Here is a 21,978-nt window from a genome sequence, read left to right as displayed (position 1 = left end):
GATTGAGAATATGCTTTAAAATGGCATAATTGAAGTGGGTTGCATCTAATGGAGCTCACCCATAGTGATGGTACCTAAACCAGACGGTTCCCAATGGTTGTGTGTGGGACTTTAGAAAGGTTGATGCAGTTCCAAGAATGGACTCTTATCCTATCCCATGTTTGGAGGATTGCATTGAGAAAGTGGGACAATCAGCTGTTATTTCCAAACTGGATTTACTTAAAGGTTACTTAAAGGTGGGCAGCACGGTAGCATAGTGGTTAGCATAAATGCTTCACAGCTCCAGGGTCCCAGGTTCGATTCCCGGCTGGGTCACTGTCTGTGTGGAGTCTGCACGTCCTCCCCGTGTGTGCGTGGGTTTCCTCCGGGTGCTCCGGTTTCCTCCCACAGTCCAAAGATGTGCGGGTTAGGTGGATTGGCCATGCTAAAATTGCCCGTAGTGTCCTAAAAATGTAAGGTTAAGGGGGGGGGGGGGTTGTTGGGTTACGGGTACAGGGTGGATACGTGGGTTTGAGTAGGGTGATCATTGCTCGGCGCAACATCGAGGGCCGAAGGGCCTGTTCTGTGCTGTACTGTTCTATGTTCTGTGTTACTGGCAGGTACCTTTATCCAAAAGGGCGAAGGAGGTTTCAGCTTTTGTGACTCCAGGTGGTATATACCAATTCAATGTTATGCCATTTGGCGTGAAAAACGCCCAAGCCACATTTCAACAGTTAACTAACAAAGTTGTTTCAGGATTACCCAATTGTGCGGTATACATCGACGATCTGGTAATTTTCAGCCAGACATGGACAGGACATTTGAAACATCTGATGGAGTTATTCGATCGACTTCAGGAGGCAGGTTTGGTGATAAACCTCGCCAAAAGTGTATTTGGAAGTTACTTTCCTTGAGGACTTTCCGATACCCTCGAGATTAAGGGAAATAATGTGATTTCTTGGCATGAGCGGATTTGATTGAACATTTGTGCAAATGTTTTGAAGCGCGATTGCTCCACTGAAGGACTTGCTGAAGAAACATCGAAAATTTCAATGGACAGCAGAGTATCAACAGGCATTTGACTGCCTGAAAGCTGTGATAACCAATGCTTCTGTGTTGGAGAATTACAAGGGACTCTGTGATCAGATTGAACTAAAGTATCTGACTTTAAAGAGAAATGCCGAGGCATAGAGAAATGGACGGATCGTGCAGAGACCTTCTTGTTCAATCAAGAGGGATTCCAGTTGGAGGAAGAAGAAAAAAAAAAGGACTATATTATTATACCTGTTCGCGTGTGTTGTCTTTTTTTTAAACGATAAAGTATATTTACTGTGTGCATTTCTTTAAGGATGGTGAAAAGGTGAAAAATGAAACCATCTTGAAGTTGATGGTTTATTTTTTTTCTTGGGGGGAGGTGTCGTGACAATGTCACTTTAAGAAATGTTTGGCTGCTTATATTACTGCAGTGATGTCAGAGTGAGGGTGGAGCTGGGTTGTCTGTCAGCTTTTTACTTACGTTTTAGGTTGTTTGCTGCAGGGTGTGTTTTAGTTTTGTGTTCAGTGTTGGAGCTAAAATCAGACAGAGCAGGTGTGCTGTTGATCTCTCTGCCATCAAAAGACTATCTCTTGATCATTTGGTGAATTCAGAATTATAAATATTTTCAGTAGTGACTTTAACCTGATGTGCTTCTGTTAAAGGTTATGTTTTTTTATCAGTCTTCTGGATGTAAAAAGGCAGTGTAAGCATTACTTAGTGTTGTTTTCTTTGGGGGTTGTATTTGAATTAATGGTTGCTAAGATGTTTGTTTTAAAAAGGTTAACTTGAGTTCATAGAATAAACATTGTTTTGCTTAAAAAATAATTGACCATTTCTGCTGTACCACACCTGTAGAGTGGCAGGTATGCTCCCCATACCACAATCTATTAAAGGTCGTGGGTCAGGTGAACTCCATGATACACTTTGGGATTCTCTAAACTCTGGCCCATAACAGGATGATACGATGGGATGCACACTGTGTGCGTGTGATACAGTGGGGTACACACCGTGTGTGTGATACAATGCGGTACAAACTGTGTGTGTGTGTACATATATCCCATTGTATCACACAAACAGTGTGAACACCATTGCATCACACACATACAGTGAGATACAATGGGATACACACTCTGTGTGTGAGATACAATGGGATATACACTGTATGTGTGTGATACAATGGGATGCACACTGTGTGTGTGATTCAATGGGATACACACTGTATGTGTGTGATACAATGGGATGCACACTGTGTGTGAGGTACAATGGGACACACACTGTGTGTGTGTGATACAATGGGACAGACACTGTGGGTGTGTGATACAATAGGATACACACTGTATGTGTGTGATACAATGGGATGCACACTGTGTGTGAGGTACAATGGGACACACACTGTGTGTGTGTGATACAATGGGACAGACACTGTGGGTGTGTGATACAATGGGATAGACAATTGTGTGTGAGATACAATGGGATGCTCACTGTGTGTGTGTGTGTGATACAATGGGGTACACACCGTGTGTGTGATGCAATGGAATCCACACTGTGCGTGTTTGTGTGATACAATGGGATGCACACTGTATGTGTGTGATACAATGGGATGCACACTGTGTGTGAGATACAATGGGAAACACACCGTGTGTGTGTGATACAATGCGATACACACTGTGTGTGTGTATCACATTGTATCACACAAACAGTACAAATCCCTTTGCATCACACACATACAGTGAGATACAATGGGATAGACACATGTGTGTAAGATACAATGGGATATACACTCTGTGTGTGTGTGTGATACAATGGGAGACACATTGTGTGTGAGATGCAATTTGATACACACTGTGTCAGTGAGATACAATGGGATACACAGAGGGGATGTGAGATACAATAGGATGCACACTGTGTGTGTGTGACACAATAGGATGCACACTGTGTCTGTGTGATACAATGGGGATCACACTGTGTGTGAGATACAATGGTATACACACTGTGTGTGTAATACAATGGGGTACACACTGTGTGTGTGATACCATGGGATTATCATTGTGTGCGTGTGATACAGTGGGGTACATACCATGTGTGTGATACAATGGGATACACACTGTGTGTGTTTGTGTGATATAATGGCATACACACTGTGTGTGTGTGTGTATCCCATTGTACCACACAAACAGTGTGAATGCCATTACAGCACACACACACAGTGAGATACAATGGGATACACACTGAGTGAGTGAGATACAATGAGATACACACTGTGTGTGTGATACAATGAGATACACACTGTGTGTGTGATATAATGGGGACACAGCGTATATGTGTGTGATACAATGGGATACACTGGAGTGCTGAACTGGTTGTATTTGAGTGCGAAGTGAGAGTCTGGTGACTGAGGGAGTATAAGGGTTCATTTTTATTTAAAGTCTAGTATTTCTTTTATTTAGTTAATTAACTTAAAAGTTACTGTTTGGTCTATAAGAAGGTGAATTTTGACTCAGCTTCAAACAAGGTTCTACTTGTAGGTACTTGCAGCTGGAGCTTGTTAATTAGTTAATTGGATCAGGCCAGTTTTCAGAGGCTAGAGTCACAGTATAAATCTGAGCTAGTTACAGTGCAGACTTTGTTTGCACTGGAGTGCTGAACTGGTTGCATTTGAGTGCTACAGTGAGAGTTTAGTGACTGAGGGAGTGCTGAACTGGTTGCATTTGAGTGCTACAGTGAGAGTTTGGTGACTGAGGGAGTGCTGACCCTGTTGCATTTGAGTGCTACAGTGAGAGTTTGGTGACTGAGGGAGTGCTGAACTGGTTGCATTTGAGTGCTACAGTGAGAGTTTGGTGACTGAGGGAGTTAGGTGAGGAGGGAGTAAGGTGCTCCTTACATTTCATTTCCTATATTTATCAAAGAGCGTGAAGGGAGCCAGGAGTTTAGAGTATAGCTGGCTGGAAGCAGAGTCGGAGGGCGGAGGTCCAGTTGGTCTACGGGGCAGATAATTCTGTAAAGTAAGAGGGGATGGAGGCTAGGGCAGTTGCATGCTCCTCCTGCAGGATGTGGGTGGTGAGGGATACCACTGGTGTCCCCGCTGACTATACATGCGGGAAGTGCACCCAACTCCAGCTCCTCAGAGACCGTGTTAGGGAACTGGAGCTGGAGCTGGATGAACTTCGGATCATCCGGGAGGCAGAGGGGGTTATCGAGAAGAGTTACAGGGAGGTAGCCACACCCAAGGTACTGAACAAGAGTAGCTGGGTTACAGTCAGGGAAATGAAAACTAACAGGCAGACAGTGCAGGGATCCCTCGTGGCCGTTCCCCTTCAAAACAAGTATACCGTTTTGGATGCTGTTGGGGGGGATGACCTACCAGGGGAAGGTCCTAGCGGCCAGGTCTCTGGCACTGAGTCTGGCTCTGGGGCTCAGAAGGGAAGGGGGGAGCATAGAAAAGCAATAGTAATAGGAGATTCAATGGTTAGGGCAATAGATAGGAGATTCTGTGGTCGCGAGCGAGCGAGAAGGTATATTGCCTCCCGGGTGCCAGGGCCAGGGATGTCTCGGATCGTGTCTTCAGGATCCTGAAGGGGGTGGGTGAGCAGCCAGAAGTCGTGGTGCACATTGGTACCAACGACGTAGGTAGGGCAAGGGGTGTGGAGGTAATAAAGAAGTTTAGGGAGTTAGGCTGGAGGTTAAAGGCCAGGACAGACAGAGTTGTCATCTCTGGTTTGTTGCCGGTGCCACGTGATAGCGAGGCTAGGAATAGGGAGAGAGTGCAGTTGAACACGTGGCTGCAGGAATGGTGTAGGAGGGAGGGCTTCAGGTATTTGGATAATTGGAGCGCATTCTGGGGAAGGTGGGACCTGTACAAGCAGGACGGGTTGCATCTGAACCAGAGGGGCACCAATATCCTGGGGGGGAGGTTTTCTAGTACTCTTCGGGAGGGTTTAAACTAATTTGGCAGGGGAATGGGAACCGGATTTGTAGTCCAGCATCTAAGGAAGCCGATACTCAGGACGCCAAAGCAAGTAGTGATACAGTGGGGAAGGTAACAATGACAAAGGAGAGTACTTGCAGGCAAGGAGATGGGTTGAAGTGTGTATACTTCAACGCAAGAAGTACCAGGAATAAGGTGAGTGAACTTAAGGCATGGATCGGTACTTGGGACTACGATGTGGTGGCCATCACGGAAACTTGGATAGAAGAGTGGCAGAAATGGTTGTTGGAGGTTCCTGGTTATAGATGTTTCAATAAGATTAGAGAGGGTGGTAAAAGAGGTGGGGGGTGGCATTGTTAATGAGAGATAGTATAACTGCTGCAGAAAGGCAGTTCGAGGAGGATCTGCCGACTGAGGTAGTCTGGGTTGAAGTCAGAAATAGGAAAGGAACAGTCACCTTGTTGGGAGTTTTCTATAGGCCCCCCAATAGCAGCAGAGATGTGGAGGAACAGATTGCGAAACAGATTTTGGAAAGGTGCAGAAGCCACAGGGTAGTAGTCATGGGTGACTACAACTTCCCAAACATTGAGTGGAAACTCTTTAGATCAAATAGTTTGGATGGGGTAGTGTTTGTGCAGTGTGTCCAGGAAGCTTTTCTAACACAGTATAGATTGTCCGACCAGAGGGGAGGCCATATTGGATTTGGTTCTTGGTAATGAACCAGGGCAGGTGATAGATTTGTTAGTGGAGGAGCATTTTGGAGGTAGTGACCACAATTCTGTGACTTTCACTTTAGTAATGGAGAGGGATAGGTGCGTGCAACAGGGCAAGGTTTACATTTGGGGGAAGGGTAAATACAATGCTGTCAGACAAGAATTGAAGTGCATACGTTGGGAACATAGGTTGTCAGGGAAGGACACAAGTGAAATGTGGAACTTGTTCAAGGAACAGGTACTGCCTGTTTTTGATATGTGTGTGCCTGTCAGGCAGGGAAGAGATTGTCGAGTGAGGGAACCATGGTTGACAAGAGAGGTTGAATGTCTCGTTAAGAGGAAGAAGGAGACTTGCGTAAGGCTGAGGAAACAAGGTTCAGACAGGGCGCTGCAGGGATACAAGATAGCCAGGAGGGAACTGAAGAAAGGGATTAGGAGAGCTAAGAGAGGGCATGAAAAATCTTTGGCGGGTAGGATCAATGAAAACCCCAAGGCCTTTTACACATATGTGAGAAATATGAGAATGACTAGAGCGAGGATAGGTCCGATCAAGGACAGTAGCAGGAGATTGTGTATTGAGTCTGAAGAGATAGGAGAGGTCTTGAACGAGTATTTTTCTTCAGTATTTACGAATGAGAGGGGCCATATTGTTGGAGAGGACAGTGTGAAACAGACTGGTAAACTTGAGGAGATACTTGTTAGGAAGGAAGATGTGTTGGGCATTTTGAAAAACTTGAGGATAGACAAGTCCCCCGGACTTGACGGGATATATCCAAGGATTCTATGGGAAGCAAGAAATGAAATTGCAGAGCCGTTGGCAATGATCTTTTCGTCCTCGCTGTCAACAGGGGTGGTACCAGAGGATTGGAGAGTGGCGAATGTCGTGACCCTGTTCAAAAAAGGGAATAGGGATAACCCTGGGAATTACAGGCCAGTTAGTCTTACTTCGGTGGTAGGCAAAGTAATGGAAAGGGTACTGAGGGACAGGATTTCTGAGCATCTGGAAAGACACTGCTTGATTAGGGATAGTCAGCACGGATTTGTGAGGGGTAGGTCTTGCCTTACAAGTCTTATTGACTTCTTTGAGGAGGTGACCAAGCATGTGGATGAAGGTAAAGCAGTGGATGTAGTGTACATGGATTTTAGTAAGGCATTTGATAAGGTTCCCCATGGTAGGCTTATGCAGAAAGTAAGGAGGCATGGGATAGTGGGAAATTTGGTCAGTTGGATAACGAACTGGCTAACCGATAGAAGTCAGAGAGTGGTGGTGGATGGCAAATATTCAGCCTGGAGCCCAGTTACCAGTGGCATACCGCAGGGATCAGTTCTGGGTCCTCTGCTGTTTGTGATTTTCATTAACGACTTGGATGAGGGAGTTGAAGGGTGGGTGAGTAAATTTGCAGATGATACGAAGATTGGTGGAGTTGTGGATAGTGAGGAGGGCTATTGTCGGCTTCAAAGAGACATAGATAGGATGCAGAGAAGTGGCAGATGGAGTTTAACCCTGACAAGTGTGAGGTTGTCCATTTTGGAAGGACAAATATGAATGCGGAATACAGGGTTAACGGTAGGGTTCTTGGCAATGTAGAGGAGCAGAGAGATCTTGGGGTCTATGTTCATAGATCTTTGAAAGTTGCCACTCAAGTGGATAGAGCTGTGAAGAAGGCCTATGGTGTGCTAGCGTTCATTAGCAGAGGGATTGAATTTAAGAGCCGTGAGGTGATGATGCAGCTGTACAAAACCTTGGTCAGGCCACATTTGGAGTACTGTGTGCAGTTCTGGTCACCTCATTTTAGGAAGGATGTGGACTCTTTGGAAGAGGTGCAAAGGAGATTTACCAGGATGTTGCCTGGAATGGAGAGTAGGTCTTACGAGGAAAGGTTGAGGGTGCTAGGCCTTTTCTCATTAGAACGGAGAAGGATGAGGGGCGACTTGATAGAGGTTTATAAGATGATCAGGAGAATAGATAGAGTAGACAGTCAGAGACTTTTTCCCCGGGTGGAACAAACTATTACAAGGGGACATAAATTTAAGGTAAATGGTGGAAGATATAGGGGGGATGTCAGAGATAGGTTCTTTACCCAGAGAGTAGTGGGGGCATGGAATGCACTGCCTGTGGAAGTAGTTGAGTCGGAAACGTTAGGGACCTTCAAGCGGCTATTGGATAGGTACATGGATTAGGGTAGAATAATGGAGTGTAGATTAATTCCTTCTTAAGGGCAGCACGGTAGCATTGTGGATAGCACAATTGCTTCACAGCTCTAGGGTCCCAAGTTCGATTTCGACTTGGGTCACTGTCTGTGTGGAGTCTGCACATCCTCCCCGTGTGTGCGTGGGTTTCCTCCGGGTATTCCGGTTTCCTCCCACAGTCCAAAGATGTGCAGGTCGGGTGGATTGGCCATGATAAATTGCCCTTAGTGTCCAGAATTCTATGATTAACATCGGACAAAAGTTCGGCACAACATCGTGGGCCGAAGGGCCTTTCCGGGCTGTCTTTCTCTATACCTATACACACTGTGCATGTGTGATACAATGGTAGACACACTGTGTGTGAAATACAATGGGACACACAGTGTGTGTGCGAAATACAATGGGATACACACTGTGTGTGGGATTCAATGGGATGCACACTGTGTGTGTGCGAAATATAATGGGATACACACTGTGTTTGAGATACAATGGGATGCACAGTGTGTGTGAGATACAATGGGATACACACTCTGTGTGAGATACAATGGGACACACACTGTGTGTGTGTGTGTGTGTGTGTGTGTGTGTGTGATACAATGGGATACACACTGTTTGTGTGTGATACACTGGGATACACAATGTGTGGGTGATACAATGAGATACACAATGTGTGTGATACAATGGGATACACACTGTGTGTGTGATACAATGGGGTATAAACTGTGTGTGTGATACAATGGGATACACACTGTGTGTGTGATACAATGGGATACACACTGTGTGTGTGATACAATGGGATACACACTGTGTGTGTGATATAATGGGATACACACTGTGTGTGACACAATGGGATACACAATGTGTGTGTGACACAATGGGATACACACTGTGTGTGATACAATGGGATACACACTGTGTGTGTGATACAATGGGGTATAAACTGTGTGTGTGATACAATGGGATACACACTGTGTGTGTGATACAATGGGATACACACTGTGTGTGTGATACAATGGGATACACACTGTGTGTGTGATACAATGGGGTATAAACTGTGTGTGTGATACAATGGGATACACACTGTGTGTGTGATACAATGGGATACACACTGTGTGTGTGATACAATGGGATACACACTGTGTGTGTGATATAATGGGATACACACTGTGTGTGACACAATGGGATACACAATGTGTGTGTGACACAATGGGATACACACTGTGTGTGATACAATGGGATACACACTGTGTGTGTGATACAATGGGGTATAAACTGTGTGTGTGATACAATGGGATACACACTGTGTGTGTGATACAATGGGATACACACTGTGTGTGTGATACAATGGGATACACACTGTGTGTGTGATACAATGGGGTATAAACTGTGTGTGTGACACAATGGGATACACACTGTGTGTGATACAATGGAATACACACTGTGTGTGTGATACAATGGGATACACATTGTGTGTGTGATACAATGGGATACACACTGTGCGTGTGATATAATGGGATGCACACTGTGTGTGTGATACAATGGGGATCACACTGTGTGTGAGTGATACAATGGGGTACACACCGTGTGTGTGATACAATGCGATAGACACTTTGTGTGTGTGTATCCCATTGTATCACACAAACAGTGTGAACGTCATTGCATCACACACACACAGTGAGATACAATGGGATGCACACTGTGTTTGATACAATGGGATACACACCGTGTGTGTGAGGTACAATGAGATGTATACTGTGTGTGTGTGAAATACAATGGGATACACACTGTGTGTGTGAGATACAATGGGATACACACTGTGTGTGTGCGAAATACAATGGGATACACAGTGTGTGTGAGATACAATGGGATACACACTGTGTGTGTGCGAAATACAATGGGATACACACTGTGTGTGTGAGATACAATGGGATGCACACTGTGTGTGTGAGATACAATAGGATGCACACTATGTGTGTGTGAAATACAATGGGATACACACTGTGTGTGAGATACAATGGGATGCACACTGTGTGTGTGTGAAATACAATGGGATACACAGTGTGTGTGAGATACAATGGGATGCACACTGTGTGTGTGCGAAATACAATGGGATGCACACTGTGTGTGTGAGATACAATGGGATGCACACTGTGTGTGTGAGATACAATAGGATGCACACTATGTGTGTGTGAAATACAATGGGATACACACTGTGTGTGAGATACAATGGGATACACACTGTGTGTGATACAATGAAATACACAATGTGTGTGTGTTACAATGGGATACACAGTGTGTGTGAGATACAATGGGATACACACTGTGTGTGTGTGATACAATGGGATACGCACTGTGTGTGAGATACAATGGGACACACAGTGTGTGTGTGTGTGTGATACAAAGGGATACACACTGTTTAGAACATAGAACATAGAACATTACAGCGCAGTATGGGCCCTTCGGCCCTCGATGTTGCGCCGACCTGTGAAACCATCTGAAGCCTATCTGACCTACACTATTCCATTTTCATCCATATGTCTATCCAGTGACCACTTAAATGCCCTTAAAGTTGGCGAGTCTACTACTGTTGCAGGCAGGGCGTTCCACACCCCTACTACTCTCTGAGTAAAGAAACTGCCTCTGACATCTGTCCTGTATCTACCACCCCTCAATTTAAAGCTATGTCCCCTCGTGTTGGTTATCACCATCCGAGGAAAGAGACTCTCACTGTCCACCCTATCTAACCCTCTGACTATCTTATATGTCTCTATTAAGTCACCTCTCAGCCTTCTCCTCTCTAACGAAAACAACCTCAAGTCCCTGAGCCTTTCCTCGTAAGACCTTCCCGCCATACCAGGCAACATCCTAGTAAATCTCCTCTGAACCCTTTCCAAAGCTTCCACATCCTTGCTATAATGTTGAGACCAGAACTGCACGCAGTACTCCAGGAGCGGCCGCACCAGAGTTATGTACAGCTGCAGCATGACCTTGTGGTTCCGAAACTCAATCCCCCTACTGATAAAGGCTAGCACACCATATGCCTTCTTAACAGCCCTATTAACCTGGGTGGCAACTTTCAGGGATTTATGTACCTGGATGCCGAGATCTCTATGTTCATCTACACTACCAAGAATCTTGCCATTAGCCCAGTACTCTGCATTCCTGTTACTCCTTCCAAAGTGAACCACCTCACACTTTTCCGCATTAAACTCCATCTGCCACCTCTCAGCCCAGCTCTGCAGCTTATCTATGTCCCTCTGTATCCTATAACATCCTTCAGCACTATACACAACTCCACCGACCTTCGTGTCATCTGCAAATTTACTAACCCATCCTTCTACACCCTCTTCCAGGTCATTTATAAAAATGACAAACAGCAGTGGCTCCAAAACAGATCCTTGCGGTACACCACTAGTAACTGAACTCCAGGATGAACATTTGCCATCTTCTTTCAGCTAGCCAATTACTGATCCAAACCGCTAAAACACCTTCAATCCCATACTTCCGTATTTTCTGCAATAGACTACCGTGGGGAACCTTATCAAACGCCTTACTGAAATCCATATACACCCCATCAACCGCTTTACCCTCATCCACCTGTTTGGTCACCTTCTCAAAAAACTCAATAAGGTTTGTGAGGCGTGACCTACCCTTCGAAAAACCGTGTTGACTATCGCTAATCAACTTGTTCTTTTCATGATGATTATAAACCCTATCTCTAATAACCTTTTCCAACATTTTACCCACAACCGAAGTAAGGCTCACAGGTCTATAATTACCAGGGTTGTCTCTACTCCCCTTCTTGAACAAGGGGACAACATTTGCTATCCTCCAGTCTTCCGGCAATATTCCTGTCGACGAAGACGACATAAAGATCAAGGACAAAGGCTCTGCAATCTCCTCCCTGGCTTTCCAGAGAATCCTAGGATAAATTCCATCTGGCCCAGGGGACTTATCTATTTTTACATTTTCCAAAATACACTGGGATACACACTGTGAGTGATACAATGGGATACGCATTGTGTGTGATACAATGGGATGCACACTGTGTGCGAAATACAATGTGATACACACTGTGAGTGTAATACAATGGGATACACACTGCGTGTGATACAATGGGATACACACTGTGTGTGTGATACAATGGGATACACACTGTGTGTGTGATACAATGGGATGCACACTGTGTGTGTGATACAATGGGATACACACTGTGTGTGTGATACAATGGGATGCACACTGTGTGTGATACAATGGGATACACACTGTGTGTGTGATACAATGGGATACACATTGTGTGTGTGATACAATGGGGTATATACTGTGCGTGTGATACGATGGGATACACACTGTGTGTGTGATACAATGGGATATACACTGTGTGTGTGATACAATGGGATACACACTGTGTGTGTGATAAAATGGGATATACACTGTCTGTGTGATACAATGGGATACACACTGTGTGTGATACAATGGGATACACACTGTGTGTGATACAATGGGATACACACTGTGTGTGTGATACAATGGGATACACACTGTGTGTGTGATATAGACTGTGCACGTGATACTATGGGATACATACTGTGTGTGTGAGAAACACTGTGTGTGATACAAAGGGAGACACACTTTGTGTGTGAGACACACTGTGTGTGTGATACAATGGGATACACACTGTGTGTGTGATACATTGGGATACACACTGTGTGTGTGATACAACGGGATACTCACTGTGTGTGTGATACAATGGGACACACTTTTTCTGTGATGCAATGGGATACACATTGTGTGTGAGAAACACTGTGTGATATAATGGGATACACACTGTGTGTGTGAGACACACTGTGTGTGTGTGATACAATGAGATACACACTGTGTGTGTGATACAATGGGGTACACACTGTGTGTGTGATACAATGGGATACACACTGTGTGTGTGATACAATGGGATACACACTGTGTGTGTGATACAATGGGATGCACACTGTGTGTGATAAAATGGGATACACACTGTGTGTGTGATACAATGGGGTATACACTGTGCGTGTGATACGATGGGATACACACTGTGTGTGATACAATGGGATATACACTGTGTGTGTGATACAATGGGATACACACTGTGTGTGTGATAAAATGGGATATACACTGTGTGTGTGATACAATGGGATACACACTGTGTGTGATACAATGGGATACACACTGTGTGTGTGACACAATGGGATACACACCGTGTGTGTGATACAATGGGATATACACTGTGTGTGATATAATGGGATACACACTGTGTGTGTGATATAATGGGATACACACTGTGTGTGACACAATGGGATACACACTGTGTGTGTGATACAATGGGATACACACTGTGTGTGTGATACAATGGGATACACACTGTGTGTGTGATATAGACTGTGTGCGTGATACTATGGGATACACACTGTGTGTGAGAGAAACACTGTGTGTGATACAAACGGAGACACACTTTGTGTGTGAGACACACTGTGTGTGTGATACAATGGGATACACACTGTGTGTGTGATACAATGGGATACACACTGTGTGTGTGATACATTGGGATACACACTGTGTGTGTGAAAAATGGGATACACACTGTGTGTGTGATACAACGGGATACTCACTGTGTGTGTGATACAATGGGACACACTTTTTCTGTGATACAATGGGATACACATTGTGTGTGAGAAACACTGTGTGTGATACAATGGGATACACACTGTGTGTGTGAGACACACTGTGTGTGTGTGATACAATGAGATACACACTGTGTGTGTGATACAATGGGATACACACTGTGTGTGTGAGACACACTGTGTGTGTGTGATACAATGAGATACACACTGTGTGTGTGATACAATGGGGTACACACTGTGTGTGTGATACAATGGGATACGCACTGTGTGTGTGATACAATGGGATACACACTGTGTGTGTGATACAATGGGATACACACTGTGTGTGTGATACAATGGGATACGCACTGTGTGTGTGATACAATGGATTACGCACTGTGTGTGATACAATGGGATACACACTGTGTGTGTGAAACAATGGGATACGCACTGCATGTGATACAATGGGATACACACTGTGTGTGTGATACAATGGGATACACACTGTGTGTGTGATACAATGGGATACACACTGTGTGTGTGATATACACTGTGTGTGTGATACAATGGGATACACACTGTGTGTGAGATACAATGGGATGCATACTGTGTGTGTGATGCACACTGTGTGTGTGATACAATGGGATGCACACTGTGTGTGTGAGATACAATGGGATACACACACTGTGTGTGTCAGATACAATGGGAAACACACACTGTGTGTGTGAGATACAATGGGATACACACACTTTGTGTGGGAGATACAATTGGATACACACACTGTGTGTGGGAGATACAATGGGATACACACACTGTGTGTGTGAGATACAATGGGATATACACTGTGTGTGTGATATAATGTGATACACACTGTGTATGTGATATAATGGGATACACACTGTGTGTGACACAATGGGATACACACTGTGTGTGTGATACAATGGGATACACACTGTGTGTGTGATACAATGGGATACACACTGTGTGTGTGATATAGACTGTGTGCGTGATACTATGGGATACACACTGTGTGTGTGATATAATGGGATACACACTGTGTTTGAGATACAATGGGATGCACAGTGTGTGTGAGATACAATGGGATACACACTCTGTGTGAGATACAATGGGACACACACTGTGTGTGTGTGTGTGTGTGTGTGTGTGTGATACAATGGGATATACACTGTGTGTGTGATACAATGGGATACACACTGTGTGTGTGACACAATGGGATACACACTGTGTGTGTGATACAATGGGATATACACTGTGTGTGTGATACAATGGGATATACACTGTGTGTGTGATACAATGGGATATACACTGTGTGTGTGATATAATGGGATACACACTGTGTGTGTGATATAATGGGATACACACTGTGTGTGACACAATGGGATACACACTGTGTGTGTGATATAATGGGATACACACTGTGTGTGACACAATGGGATACACACTGTGTGTGTGATACAATGGGATACACACTGTGTGTGTGATACAATGGGATACACACTGTGTGTGTGATATAGACTGTGTGCGTGATACTATGGGATACACACTGTGTGTGAGAGAAACACTGTGTGTGATACAAATTGAGACACACTTTGTGTGTGAGACACACTGTGTGTGTGATACAATGGGATACACACTGTGTGTGTGATACATTGGGATACACACTGTGTGTGTGATACATTGGGATACACACTGTGTGTGTGAAAAATGGGATACACACTGTGTGTGTGATACAACGGGATACTCACTGTGTGTGTGATACAATGGGACACACTTTTTCTGTGATACAATGGGATACACATTGTGTGTGAGAAACACTGTGTGTGATACAATGGGATACACACTGTGTGTGAGACACACTGTGTGTGTGTGATACAATGAGATACACACTGTGTGTGATACAATGGGGTACACACTGTGTGTGTGATACAATGGGATACGCACTGTGTATGTGATACAATGGGATACACACTGTGTGTGTGATACAATGGGATACACACTGTGTGTGTGATACAATGGGATACGCACTGTGTGTGTGATACAATGGATTACGCACTGTGTGTGTGATACAATGGGATACACACTGTGTGTGTGAAACAATGGGATACGCACTGCGTGTGATACAATGGGATACACACTGTGTGTGTGATACAATGGAATACACACTGTGTGTGTGAAACAATGGGATACGCACTGCATGTGATACAATGGGATACACACTGTGTGTGTGATACAATGGGATACACACTGTGTGTGTGATATACACTGTGTGTGTGATACAATGGGATACACACTGTGTGTGAGATACAATGGGATGCATACTGTGTGTGTGATGCACACTGTGTGTGTGATACAATGGGATACACACACTGTGTGTGTCAGATACAATGGGAAACACACACTGTGTGTGTGAGATACAATGGGATACAAACTGTGTGTGATAAAATGCAGTACACACTGTGTGTGTTTGTAATACAATGAGATACACACTGAGTGTGTGATACAATGGGGCACATGCTGCATGTGTGCAATGCAATAGGGTACACTCCCGATGCCGCTAATTCCAGCTGTCAGCACTTACCTTGAAAAACTGAAGGCGCCTTGTGAGGAATCGATGGCTGAGATTTCCGAGCCTCCTGTACACAATCCTCCACACAATGTAGTTGGCAATTGTTCTGGAATCGGGTGACAGAATTGGACAGAGTTACTTCATTCAACATCAGAGAGTGGGTGAACTGAAGTATGCAAGGATCCATGGATAGAGCAACATACGCAAATAATGGAATTTAAATCTTCCATCACATTAACCTTACCTGTTGTCCACAGTGTCCAACAGCTGGAACAAATCCTTGAAATACTGGGGAACATGCACAATGACCTCTTCTGATGTGTTGATGTGTGAAAGCTCAGGGTAGAGATCAGCATCGATCACCAGCTTTATATACTTCAGCCAATCAAACTGAGAACACAAGATTATTTATCACAAGTTATGAAATGCTGGAATGTTACAGTGCTACAGACACGACAGCTGGAGCGAGCCTCCCGCTGGCAAATGCCGTCCAGCTGCCTGCTCCACTGCAACCTTAGGCAGACTTCCTCATCTCACACAAATCCTACAAGCTGACATCGCAGTTTGGGAGATTTCGCAGGAAAGTTGGGGCTGATGGGAGTATACTCGGACTGGAGTACATAGGGCTGTTGAACATTGAATGAATTACACAGCAGAATATAGAACATATAGTGTAGAAGGAGGCCATTCGGCCCATCGAGTCTCTACCAACCCACGTAAGCCCTCATTTTCACCCCATTCCCGTAACCCAATAACACCTCCTAACCTTTTTGGACACTACGGGCAATATAGCACAGCCAATCCACCTATCTGCACATCTTTGGACTGTGGGAGGAAACCAGAGCACCCGGAGGAAACCCACACAGACACTGGGAGAACGTGCAGACTCCGCACAGACAGTGACCCAGCCGGGAATCGAACCTGGGACCCTGGAGGTCATGAGTACTGGCTTCAATGAGCATCCCCTGCTCTCAATTCACTGTGAAGCCAGACCTGGTTTACTCTTAAAGGGACCTGCATTTCGAATACTGACAAATTCCCTGGGCAGGATTCTCCGTTTCTGTGACTAAGTGTTGACACCCGGGCAGGATTCGTGGAGTTCCACGACAGCAAAACTGGCGCCGCATCTGGACCAATTCAATGACTGATGAGGGGCTAGCACCGGTGCCACGTGGAATACAATCGATTCCAATGAGAAATGGTGCGAAATTCGCCAGTTTCGCAATTGACACTCAGGAGGCTGACAAGATGCAGCCACATATACACACTGCTCTCCCCACACACACCATCCCAGCCAACAAGATGGCAATAAAAACACGCGGCACCACTCTTCAGCGACTGGAGACCCATCTGGATGTGGTGGAGGAGAGGCGGCCATCCCTGTAGCTCAGCCTGGAAAGGAGGTTGCCAGCTGCCACCGTTCGCCATGCCTGGTTGTAGGTGCCAGAGGCGGTCAGCGCCACCAGTATTACCGTCCAGACTGTCCAGCAGTGCCGGAAACAATTGCACGACCTATTCAGGGCGGCCAGGGTGAGAAGGCAACCCTGTGTCCCTGGCAATAACCCCGTCCCATTGACCCATGACCCCTCCCACCCACAACCCAGAGGACCGCCAAAGTTCCACCCTGCCCCATATGCCAGAATCCATACTGGCTGCCATGGCTGGGTGCCCTGGCCACTGAGGCCATCAGCTACCCACCCGCTGGGCTGCATGTGCCGGACTGTCTGATGCTGTTGTTTTCCATTTGCGGGGTGCCCCAGGAGAAGCCAGCCCAACCGCCGGGAGCGGCAGAAAGCTGGAAGGGGACTACTGGGTCTGCAGACCCTCACCATGGTAGAGCAAAGGGCCCTGGACGTGGTCGACAGCCCGATAGAAAGGGAGGTCGCCTAGGTGGGGCTCGGCCGCGAGCGAGGAAGTGAGACCCTGCTGAATTGCGGTTCTCTGTGATACATGTGTCAAACCCCCCCCCCCCCAACTCAACACTGCCATTACTCCCATACCATCCTCACCCCATAACACCCTCACCCCCAACACCCCCACTCCTCCCCCTGGCCCATGGTCTAATCTTGCATCTTGTCTTGTGTCTTGCAGGACCTGCTGGCGATGGGGCTGCCCACCTAGTTTCCCCCAGCCAGTGCCACAGCCGGAGCCCCCTCCGTGAACCGAGCAGTGACGCTGAGAGCAGCTCGGACACCAGCCCTCCGCCCGAGACTCAGGAGACCCCGGAGCTCGGGTCGGAGGATGACACGGATTTCCCATCACAGCTGTCTCCAACACCCTCCACCACCCCAGAGACACTCACCTCGTTTGGGCACTTTAGTGAAGAGGCTCCTGGGACATTATCTGGTGCGCACCAGGCAGCTGACCCGGTACAGCAGGTGGAGGTAGGAACACCCGAGGGGGCGGACAGTTGGAAGGCAGACCGACCCGAGGAACTAGCTGCCATCCAGACAGGTTTTGGGCTTCAGGAACGGACAGTCCCATCCATTTTGGAGATGCAGGTGCAGGTGGAGGCATCCAACCGCCTGCAGGAGTAGGAGGTGGTGCCGACCATGTGTGCCATTCAGGTCAACACCGCACAGATGGCGTCCATGGTGGAGGCTTTGGCAGCGAGGTTTTGGCTATGGATCAGCATACGGTGGCAGCTGGCAACCTCCTTTCCAGGCTGAGCTACAGGGATGGCTGCCTCTCCTCCACCGCGTCCAGATGGGTCTCCAATCGCTGAAGAGTGGTGCCGCGTATCTTGCTGCCATCTTGTTGGCTGGGATGGTGTGTGTGGGGAGAGCAGTGTGTATATGTGGCTTGGGGCATTCTGTGCAGATGCTGGCCGAGGACCAGGACAGGGTTGCCGCCTCACAGACAGCCATGTGCCAGAGTCACCTGGACATCGCAGCGGTGCTCCTGAGCGTGGCCCAGTCACAACAGGCCTTGGTGGGACTATTGCCAGCATTTCCCAGGTGCTGGCCTATGTGGCTGTGGCCCAGTCCCATAGGGAGATGGCGCAGTCACTGGCTGATGTGACACAGGCCCAGAAGGTGGTGGCACAGTCAATGGATGATGTGGCGCAGTCCCAGACGGAGATGGTCCACTCCCTGTGCTCCATGGCCCCGAGCGTGCGCACCCTGGTCAAGTTCAGAGTGGACCTCCAAGACTGGCAGTTCCAGGTGCCTGTGGAGTCTCAGTGGATAGCTCTGCTCCCACACCGGTCTCATGGAGTAGCCTGGGGGCCATCGAGCACCCCTAGGGAGGAGGAGGTGATAGGACCCATGTCGGTGACTCCTCTAGGGGAGGTGCAGGAACACCACAGCACCTCAAACTCCCCCACTCACACCCTCCTGTCCCTGGAGCAGTGGGTAGAATAGGGCGGCACCACGCCATCTGAGATGCCTGAGCAGCAGTCGAGTCCATCCAGGTCCGATCGCCCCAGAAGATGGACGCCAGGTCACAGGGGGGGAAATCACTGCAGGCCACCTCCACCCCTGTGTACAATCTGGGGAATCCGCCAAGACATAGCGTTAGGGCCCGTAAGGCCAGAAAGTTAGACATCTGTTCTGTTGGCATGGATACAGGGCACAGTTTAGTGATAGGCGCTAAGCGACAAATCTATATATACGTTGTCACATTAAACACCTGTTCACACTGTTACCTTTTTTGGGGGTTTTTGAACAAAGTATATTTACAGTTATGTACACAGAATAAAATATATATATATAAATAGAACAGGAGAAATTGCACAGAAAAAAAACTGGTAGGGCGTTATGCAGTAGCTCAACAACAGCAACTCTGTACAGTTAACAATATTATTTTTAACACGTCAGTTTGCACCTGTTTGTGTGGGGGTGGGGGGGGGGGGGGGGGGGGGGGGGGGGGGAGAGAAACTGGGGAGGTACATATTCATTTGGGTGCCGAAGAAACAATTACATTTTTTCTGTCCGATACAGAGAGGGCAATACGCGAATGGATCTGCTGTTGGTTACTTGCTTCTCCCGGACGGTTTTCGCTGCCATTGTCGTCTCGCATTCACCTCCACTTTGGCCGTTCATCCCGCCTTTCGCCCATGTTTCCCTTGCTCTCTGTTCCTGTATTTGCCAAGTTTGTTATCGTTTCCCGTGCCCTCCTTCCGGTTATTATTCCCTTGCTCCCCCCCCACCTCTCTGGTTCCCCTCTATTGTTCCCTGTCTCCTCCCTCTTCTCACCCCCTCCGCCCCTTAACCCCTTCCCCCTCCCCTTCTCCTGTGGTTCGCCTTTCTTTTCTCTTAGGTTTAGCTGTTATCCCTCCCCCCGCCCCAACCCCCCGGTCTATGCCTCCCTCCTCCGTCTCGGCAACTTTCCCCTGATTCTTGGCTACCTGGCTATTCTTCTGCTTGTTTGTTGGCCACAATCAGGTCCCGGAACAATTGGGTGAACGGCTCCCACGTTCTGTGGAAGCCGTCGTCTGACCCTCGGATGGCGAATTTGATTTTCTCCATTTGGAGAGATTCCGAGAGGTCGGACAGCCAGTCTGCAGCTTTGGGTGGTGCTACTGACTGCCAGCCAAACAGGATTCTACGGCGGGCGATCAGGGAGGCAAAGGCAAGGGCGTCCGCCCTTCTCCCCAGGAATAGATCTGGCTGGTCTGATACCCCGAAGACTGCCACTTTCGGGCATGGCTCCACCCTCATCCCCACTGATGAGTTAGGCAGGTTGGTTCGACGTGGACTGCACTTGATGCAGTGTGGCGAGAGACAGACCTCTAACAGTGGTGAAGATCCAACACGATTTTATTCAACGATATAACTAATATACATGCTCAGCTGTGGGTCGACACTATACTGAACTGACTGGAGACCTGGTACTAGCCTGACCAGACTTACTGCATGGTGTTTGCACTGGCTAGCTCGTGGACTCTGACTGTCTCAGTGGCTGGGTCCAGAGAGAGCGGGAAACCTAGTGTCCTCTGGCTTTATAGTGGTTGTGTCCTGTTTGGTGATTGGCTGCACTGTGTTGTGTGCTTACTGGTCATCCTATGTGTCAATCACTGCCTGTCTGCACCTCATTATATACCTGAGTAGATATTATGACATCTCCCCTTTTTTTTTAGATAAATAAATATTAAGGTGTGCGTGCGTATATGTACGTGCCTGACTATATACAAAAGGTGTCGAAATGAACGTATATACATAGGAAGGTGTCAATAGTGCAGATACATGGCAAACGAAACAATATTTATAGAGGTCAAATCGATGAGGTCACAAAATGTACAAAAGTTCAGTCTATAGATTTAGTCTTTGTATTGGGCGACAAATTCTTGTTGATCGCTGCAGAGGTGGATCAGGAGCCGCCTGCACTTGGATGGGCGAGATCGCTGCCATCGCGGTGGTCGTGGGGGCCGTCAGGATTGCTGGTGGATCGGTGGCTTTGTGGTAGAGTACGTCTGGAGGAAGCATCGTAGGCGGCGGGGCACTTCGGTCAGGTAGCGGGCGTGGAACTCTTCACAGTGCCCGTCTGTTGTGCCGTAGCAGGGAGCCATCAGCCATGCGGACAAGGGACGATTTTGGGGCCACTTGTTTGACCACCACAGCTGTGGCTGACCAGCCGCCGTCAGGCAACTGTACACGAACATGATCAGTTGGGACCAGCTCGGGTAGATCCATGGCATGAGCGCCATATGCTGATTTCTGGTGGGCCCGAGACTGCTGCATTTTCTGTACGACCGTGAGGTGGTCAAGGTCTGGAACATGGATGGCTGGAACTGTGGTCCTCAGAGTGCGATTCATGAGCATCTGTGCTGGAGACAACCCAGTGGACAGCGGGGTTGCCCTGCATGCCAGCATTGCCAGGTTGAAGTTGGAGCCTGAGTCTGCAGCCTTGCATAGCAACCTCTTATCAATATGGACCCTTTTTCAGCCTTCCCGTTTGACTGCGGGGAGTAG

The 21,978-nt window shown here is 47.1% G+C and overlaps 1 protein-coding gene across 1 annotated transcript in view; it reads right to left on the bottom strand.

Moving 5' to 3' along the window:
- Nucleotides 1-21,978, bottom strand: part of phex (phosphate regulating endopeptidase homolog, X-linked) — a 371,262-nt gene that overhangs the window by 163,225 nt on the left and 186,059 nt on the right. The window contains exons 10-11 of the mRNA XM_038802848.1: nt 16,311-16,456; nt 16,079-16,172 (exon numbers count right to left, since the gene is read on the bottom strand). Of these exons, the coding sequence (XP_038658776.1) occupies nt 16,079-16,172; nt 16,311-16,456 (240 nt within the window). The remainder of the gene's footprint in view (nt 1-16,078; nt 16,173-16,310; nt 16,457-21,978) is intronic.

Source organism: Scyliorhinus canicula, chromosome 7, assembly GCF_902713615.1.
Source record: "Scyliorhinus canicula chromosome 7, sScyCan1.1, whole genome shotgun sequence".
Classification (NCBI taxonomy): domain Eukaryota; kingdom Metazoa; phylum Chordata; class Chondrichthyes; order Carcharhiniformes; family Scyliorhinidae; genus Scyliorhinus; species Scyliorhinus canicula.
Note: the sequence above shows the minus strand (reverse complement) of the source record. Positions and strands in the feature narration are given on the sequence as shown.